The sequence below is a fragment of the Parasteatoda tepidariorum genome, chromosome 5 (genome assembly GCF_982258835.1).
Source record: "Parasteatoda tepidariorum strain Cologne lab strain chromosome 5, Ptep-v5.0, whole genome shotgun sequence".
Classification (NCBI taxonomy): Eukaryota; Metazoa; Arthropoda; class Arachnida; order Araneae; family Theridiidae; genus Parasteatoda; species Parasteatoda tepidariorum.
The window spans coordinates 77,716,891-77,725,350 of NC_141759.1; the positions used below are offsets into that span (position 1 = coordinate 77,716,891).

The following is an 8,460-nucleotide window of genomic DNA, read 5'->3' on the forward strand; positions in this document are numbered from 1 at the left end:
TAAATACACTCTTAAAATCTCATTACGTTCATCCAAGTCATTAATTTATTTTAAACAAAAGATATCATTTCAAAAAATAGTTCTTCAAAAAAATGTTTTTCTTTTTTCTTTCTCTTTTGTTCAAAAACTGTTCTTTCTTTAGGCAGATGGAAGAACAAGTCTATCTTCATTAATTAAGTAAACAAACTACATATTTAGAGGTACTGTATTTAAATAAACATGAAATTTAAGGGAAATAATTGAAATAAAATTATTAAACAAAATATTTTACTTACATTATATTATAATTATTACACAGTATAATATATACTACATTAAATTATAATTTGCAAGTTTCACATCACTTTTAGTCCTATTTAGTTTCTTTTTTAGTGTATTTTGAACATGAAATAATAATTAACATGTCTTTTTCATTATTTCTTATAAAAAAAAAATTCAAGATCGATAAAATCAGAATTACACTTACATCCTTAAGAGTTTTTTCTTTTTTTTATTAATGGCGGGCATTTGGGGCACGTTCCCCATTGGCCACAGAAATGCCCGAATCGCTACTCACTTCTCGTTACCCAGTGGGCACCTATGGCTAAGCCACGACGGTGGAGCAGCGTCGCCCAACATCATTAAGAGTAAATTCATAAATTAGTTTAAGAAGTATTTTTAGCATAATTTATTTTATGCTAACCCTGAACACGACATTAAACATTTTTAAATAAAAATTATCAATGTGAAAAAAAATTTTCATTAAATTGCCAATGGATCAAACTCTTAAAAAGCTTTATAAAGTACGTATCAGTTTTACAATAGTTCAAAACCATTAAAAAGTATTGGTAAGTTTTTAAAAGGTACAGAAAATAAAGCTGATGAAACATTTAATACGTTGAGTGTCACAGCAAAAATTAAATGAAACAAAATTTTGTAAAGCTACAGAATAAATATTCGATAAGTGTATTTTCACTTTTTAACCAAGAGTATCAAACTAGTAAGCATTTTTTTATTATTATTATTGATCAAAACTTTTGCATTAACCCTGGAAATAGATTTAGTGAAATTTTATCTATCTTCCAAGCTCCTCCTTAAACGTGGGTTCTATATATAATTCATGAAACCTAAATATCCCATTAAAATGTGACAATTTCTTTAAAAAATGCATTGTAAAATTCTGTTCGTATAACGCCATTTGATGCATATCAAATTATATAGATATATAGTTCCTAAAAGTATTTCCAAAATAATATCCTAATTTTGTTTTAAATGTAAAGAAAATTTAATTTTATTGAATGTATTTACTTTCATATTTTAACGTCCTAGAATTTCCTTTATTACCTTTAGAAACCTTACTAATTTCTTAATAAAATCTTAAATATTAACAAATTCAATGTTTTATTGACATTCAATTTTGTCATTTGGATAAGCCTTTATTGGGTAGATCTCCTAGAACCTTTTCCATACCATTAAGCCGTTTCGTCCCGAAGTTATAAATTGAAATGATACAAAAAGTGGTTTTATGGAAAAGGTGGTATAATATATTATCGAAATTAATTGCTTTTTCTACTGTTAGGGCATTCAAAAAGTCTTCGATAGATCAAAAAGTACTGAAAAAAGTTTCCCACCACAATGAATGTGTTTGAAAAAAGGAACTGTCCTAAATATATGACGCTGGGCGTTAACCGGTTAAGAAACTTTTTGAAGCTTGGTATGGTGTTCTAAATTATGTTTTTCGCAATTTACTCTTCTTGTTAATTCCAAAGAAGCTTCATAACCATATCTGTAGGATAGACTGAGTGATTTTTATAATTCATATCCAATGACAGCAGAATGAATAGTAGAAATATTTCTACACAATATAATGAATTTTTATTGTCTTATTATTTGTGTTATTACCACCATTCTGTTGACCTCTCATCATAGAAATTAAAAAGTATAGGGAAGAAAATTTCAAAAATTGATTTAAAAATAGAAACAAAATTTATTGGTTACATTCTCACGAAAATGCAATTTTCGGTAAAAACCACTACAACAAAATCAATAGTTTCCAAATAAAACGCATACAATTAAACCTATGCAACAAGGACAGAAAGTTCTTACTATCTTTCAAATGCTCTGAGTTTTATCGACATTTAATTTTGTAAATTAAATGAGCCTTTATTGGCTAGATGCCAGGGGAGTTCTACGTTTGGCTCTCCAAAGAACCTTCTGCATGCCATTAAGAAACTTTTTGAAGTTTTGTATGGCGTTCTAAATTATGTTTTTCACAATTTACTCTCTTTGTTGATTATAAGAAGCTTCATAACCACATCTGTAGGCTAGAGTGAGATTGATCATATCACTTTCGGATAAATATGTTGTCAATGCTTGAATTGTATCACTGTTTAAATGCACTTTATATTTTTCTAAAGAACAATCGAATATCTGCTGCCAAGCGTAAATTTTCTCATTACATAATTCCTCTAATATGCAACTTTTTTTTAAAGAAGCAATGATAAGATCTTTACAATAAGGGTATTGATTAAATTTTGATAAAACTGTTTTAGTAAGAGATGTCTTTAGATCATCTTCATTTACTTTTGCAGAACTGCATCGCTCATTTATGTATGAAAATAGAGTATAATTTTTACTTATCCTTTCTCCCCTCATTGCATTTAATTCTTTTAAGCAACCCTGTTTGTATGCAACCAACTCGTCATAAAATGGTAAGCGCTCACAAAATTTCAAACTCAACAAAGAAGAATAGGTACTAAAATCAGTCAAGTTTGGTTCTAGTTCAGCATTTGATATTCTCTTGATGAGAATATACTGTAACAAAAGCTTCGCTACAGGCATTTTCTTGTCTAAAAATCCTACCCAGCCATTAGCCTTAAACTCAAGTAGCATATTTTCAGTACCTAAAAATACATAGATGTTTATAATAGCTTCTTGGAGAATACTATTAAGTTCATTATCAATTTCATTCCCATCTGCTCCATTTGATAGTAATAGATAAATTGTGATCTCTTGAAAATATTCATTCATCGCCTCCAGCAAATCATATAAAGTACTACGATCTACATGATCTACTACTAATCCAACATCTTGAAGCGTCATCCCACGATATTGACCTTTTGAAGACTGCATTCTAACTATGGAAATCAATTGTGTAAATTAGTCAAGCTAAAACAAATTAACATAGTAAGATAAAAACAAAATGCATATGTGCACACAGTCTAAAAGTATCTGCAAGCTCATAGTATTTGTGATAATAGAATAATTTTATTAAATGAGGAGAATCCTGATCCGAGGCAGAATAATCGCCAAGACTTAGCAGCGGCTCTGCGAGAAACTAAAAAAAAACATCACAGAAAGGAACCAACTCGAAGGGTGTAAGTTGTAGCCGACCACCGGCAAACATCTACATGTTGTTGTTTTTCAGATTTGCAAAATTAAAATTTACTTGGCACCTTGGCAATTGTAACTGGCGCGTTATCAAGATACGGAAATATCCCCACAATAAGAACATTAGAGAAAGATTAATATTAATAGTAATGCACCTTTTCAGTTGGCACCCTTTTGTGATGTTTTTTTTCTTCCTTCCGGGATGCTGCCCGGAAGTTGCCAATACTTGGCGATTATTCTGCCACAGATTATGCAAATATCCCCCTACATTCATATAAAGTAATTATCAAATTAAGTAATAATAATTTCGCTCCAAACAAAATTACATTAAATGATTTCCTACTGTCACCGCAGTCGTCTATTTTCCTTGTATTTTAAACTCGTTGATTGTAAAGCGATAGTCGCATCGGGGTCGCTAACCATGGGATCGCTAATCTCTGGGCTAAAGTGTCAGTTATATCTTTTCTCTTTGGGAGCAGCCTGCATACAACTAAACACAGATTTTCTTCTACCTTGCTACCAATGGTATTTTCTCTCCCCCACTGCATTTTTTTTCTCGCACGGATACTTTTTACCTGTTACAAAAATAACTTTGAAAAAGTGTCTCCAAAATTGGAGAATCACAATCAATGTATCCGCGCACTACGTGCGCCTATACTATCTAACTAGTATGATCACTAAATTGAGTTGTTGCGCTCCTGCATGCATTAAAAGAAATATCTATTCTCATGATAAATTTTAATCTCAACACTACAGGGTTCCCACTCAATTTTTAAAAAAAATTTCAAGGACTATTCAATGACTTTCAAGGACCTAAGTCAAATTTTTCAAGGACCTATTCGCTATTATTGTTATATGCTAAAGTACATGTCAACCAGATTTTACAGTTACATAGAAACAGAAATTGTATAGTTTTAAATCACAATGCTTATTTGACAATAAAATTGCTAATAATACAAATGGTTCATCGTCACATTGCTGTTTAAAATCACTCAGAAAAATTCCAATTGACAGAAATTTTTTTTTAAAGAAACTCCAATTGACTTAGGATACCAGCCAACATTTAAAAACTAGCATCAGTGGAGCTTTTTATGAAAAATTTAATGAAGTGAATTAGAATTAATGAAACTGAATGAATGTATAATGTATATTATACATTCATTCAGTTTCTTTCAAACAAGTATAGTAAATAATTGATAACGTTTGTGTAATTGCACGGTTGTTATAATATAAATAAATTTTTTATTATGTTAGATCGAACTTTAGGTTACAGGAAATGTATATAATTTGATAAATTATCAATTTAAAATATCTGTTTCAATTTTAATAGCAAGTTTTCTATTTTGTTACTCCAGAATAGCAGTAATGTATTTTGAGCATAGTAAAATATATTGTAGAACAATATTTTACATATAACTAAGACTTACCGAGCTTTATTTTTTTTAAATATATAGATAAAATGTGAAGCGTGATTTTTAATATTTTGTGAATATGCGTAATTTTCACTAAGCGTAGTTTTTAAATCGCATTTATACGAATCTATATAAACTATATGAAAAATCAAAATTATAAGAAAGGTGAAGTAATTCTCGAAGATTGCATAGACCACGTAACCTAGGTGTCTTATAGGTCTCGTCAAAAAGTTTTTCCCTTACCTGAATGCTTGATGGAGTAGGTGGAGGATCTCTATTGAAAAAGGGCACCTGCTCACAGACATCATTACTCGCCAAATCTTTATGACGCCAAAGACAATAAAGGGTCTCAAATGGAACGACGTCTCTTTGGCGCATAAAAGGGAAAAAAATGCTCGCGATTTTTCCATTTTCATTTGTAATTCAATAAAAAATAAAGGAAAAAGAAAACTCTTTTTCTTACTCTGTTGAACTAGTTTCAAAAGATGCTTTTCTCACCCATCATAGGGGGAAGAAATGCTCCAGATTTTTCTTTTCTTATTTGAGAGAAAAAAAGATTCGATGCGAAAGATTCGAAAAAAACTCTACATTGTACATTTAAATAAAAATTTTACTGAATCAAGGATTGACTTAAAAAAATATCTCTATATTTAATAATTAAAAAAAAGATTTCAGATTTTTTGCAAAATAATTAATAAATGTGCTAATTTCATCGAAATAAACGTAGTGTGTTGATAAATTTTTTTTTCGGAAATAATTGCTACGATTGTTTGCTTATTTTTTTTAAATCTAATTTTTTTTTTTAAATTGAAACTCTCGAGAATTTCTTTTTAACAAATATTAGTGCGGCACGCTAAAAGTTAAAATCGCTGATATCCTCGTTAATCTGCGCGTCTTTCAATTGTTCTTTAAAGTTATTGCTAGGAATTTTCCCTATTTAACAACAAAAAAAAAAAAAGTCCCGATGTTCTTTTATACAATTGAAAAAATTTTGAATCACTTATCACAAAACTTAAATTATTTATTTGTTTTATTATTTTTAATGTGACAGTTTCGTCGTCTTTTATTAATTTAATTTATAATTTTTTTGTTTTTAATTTTTCAGCATAGTTTTTTTTTTTCATTTATTGCTAGTGCTACCGATTTCAGTGGGGTTCTAAAATTCCGGTTATTTATCGCTTCATATTATTTCTCCATGTGAAATTTGATTCGAGCATTTAAATAATCGTTTTTTGATGTGTTGAATTTATGCCGATGATATCAATAATCGCGTCGTGTTTTTGATCGCGTTTTCAGCGATAATTGTCATTAATTATCTCAGGGTTTTTAAATACCCTATTATATTTCTGAAAATATGGCAAATTTTAATCGCGCATTGTAATTTCTATCGTCACGATTCTATCGATTTTTTTTTGTTGCAATTATTGCTATAGATTGCCACTTAGTTTTTAAAATCTGATATTTTTTATTACAACTACCGAATCTTGAAACAAAGCATTTAGTATCCCGTTTCTGAAGAATGATTTGAGTGATTTCGTTGTCGATCTTTTTCTCGATAGTTAGTATACTATGAATTTCATAATTTTTTAATGTATTCATAATTTACAAAGTGGAAAAAAAGGAAACAATTCATGCGTTTTCACCACCAACACATTGCGAGAATTTCGCCCATAATATTAGAACGAGAAAAATTTTATACTTTTAATTATAAAAAAAAATATTTACTATTTTATTTTATCCTAATGATTTTTTTTCGTAAACACAACGTTTTTATTACGTTAAATTAGTAATTTGTATAGCTACTATTAAAAGTATTTTGCAGAGGCCCAGAAAAAATTCTGCCACAGGGTTAATAATATTTGTAAAATTCAATAAACGATAGAACATTAATAAAATCTAAACTTCTTTAACATAAAGAAAAATTTCCTTGCCAAAATAAACTCTTTAAAAATTATTTATAAAAAAATTATTTGTAAAATGAATGTATATTTTAAATTTTATAAAATAATAGTTTTTAATCTAAGAATATTTTATCTATAAAAGGCAAATTTGGTAAAAATTTGCCTTGGTGAACTTTCTTATTTCAATATATTTCTATAAAACTCTTAGCGGAATTTCATAGAAGTATATTGTTTGTGCAAATAACTTATGCGCCATAATTGTATTGTTAAAGCCTATTTAAAAGTAAAATATCTGTCTTAGTTAAGGAATTTTTGATCTTTTCAGCAATTTTATTTTTAATTACTAATTTTAAGATTTATATTGGTTATGTAAAGAAATAGATATTTTTTTATTTAAATCAATATTCATGAAAATTTATTAAATTACTTTAAAGTGAATTCTTTATTTGTTTTTCAACATTACTATTTTTTTTAAAAAAATCTTCCTATTTTCTGAAAATTTCGGCTGTTGTCCCTACATGTTATACTCCTTAATAGATAAAAAAAAGAGATATCTATACTCAGGATAAATTAAAATCAATAAAAATACACTGCCCATATTAAAAATAAATTTTATAATTTAAAATAGAATTGAGAAATAAAATTCATTAAAACACCAAAGATGTTAAAGCGATTAAAATTCTGCTTGGATAAAAGGAACGTGGAAAATCACACTCAATAAATTTAATTAATACTTCTCACATTTCAATACCAAAAATTAATACTTCTCACATTTCAATACCAAAAATTTATGTCAATTTCAAACTCAAAATTAATATATTTCAAATTAACATTAGTACCAGTTTTATATTATTTTTAACAAAATAAAAATAGTAGAATAATAAAGTTATTTTATTAACACCACGTGTGCTACGAAACGTGTGTTCAATTTCAAACACAAATATAATATATTTCAAATTAACATTAATACCAGTTTTATATTAATTTTAGCAATATAAAAATAGTAGAATAAAAAAAAGACTATTTTAACACCACGTGTGCTACGAAAAAAAATTAAGGTTCAATATATTTTGCTACATTACTACACAATATTAACTACATTAAAAAAAATTTTAAAGAAAAGAAATAACAAAATAATTTTACAATCCAGATTATATCTGATATTAATTACAAAATGTTATTATGTTAAAATTCCACTTACTAAATTTATTGCCGACTATATTTTCAATTAAATTTTCCACTTTCTTAACAGAACTTCCTTAAATCTTATCGGATACGAAATGAATAAGAATTTCATAGCAGCTACGGGGCGGGGGAAGGAGTGGGACTATCACACTAATGCGCATGCGCGACAAATAGGTGCACGTCTGAAACTCGCAGCCTCCGAACGCTGATGGTGACGTCACTATTCACCGGAGTCAATGAGGAGATTTAGACTATTAGTGTTCCCATTTTATTTACGAAATAACATTTTGGCACTAAATTTAAAATATATTTTTCAGAAATCAATTATAATAATAATAAAAATTATCCAGCAGTTTTTTGTGGACCATTTGGCGCCCCTTTGTGAGTAGCGCCCTGGGCATGATACCCTCCCTTTCTCCCCCCTCGCTACGCCACTGTATTCTGGAGTTTCTGGGGTGATTGATATTGTAGAGCAAACACCTTGCCTGTTTAACTATAAAGAAAAGTGAAAATAATTATGAGCAACTTGCTACAGTAAAGATGGCTGTGAATTTATAGTCAACATGAGGTAGCAGGTTCGGATTTCAAGGCTG

General features: G+C 28.6%; 1 protein-coding gene across 2 annotated transcripts; it reads right to left on the minus strand.

Annotated features, from left to right (window-relative positions):
- Positions 1–1,946: 1,946 nt before the first annotated feature.
- Positions 1,947–8,021, minus strand: LOC147809534 (uncharacterized). Of its 2 annotated transcripts, none has more exons than XM_087164328.1 (2): positions 7,884–8,021; positions 1,947–3,116 (listed from the first exon to the last, which is right to left on the minus strand). In XM_087164328.1, exon 2 carries the CDS (start codon positions 3,109–3,111, stop codon positions 2,257–2,259), a length of 855 nt encoding a protein of 284 aa, XP_087020454.1. In that variant the 5' UTR covers positions 3,112–3,116; positions 7,884–8,021; the 3' UTR covers positions 1,947–2,256. The 2 variants fall into 2 exon arrangements, with proteins under 2 accessions (XP_087020454.1, XP_087020455.1); XM_087164329.1 differs by lacking the exon at positions 7,884–8,021 and adding an exon at positions 5,245–5,347.
- Positions 8,022–8,460: the final 439 nt, after the last annotated feature.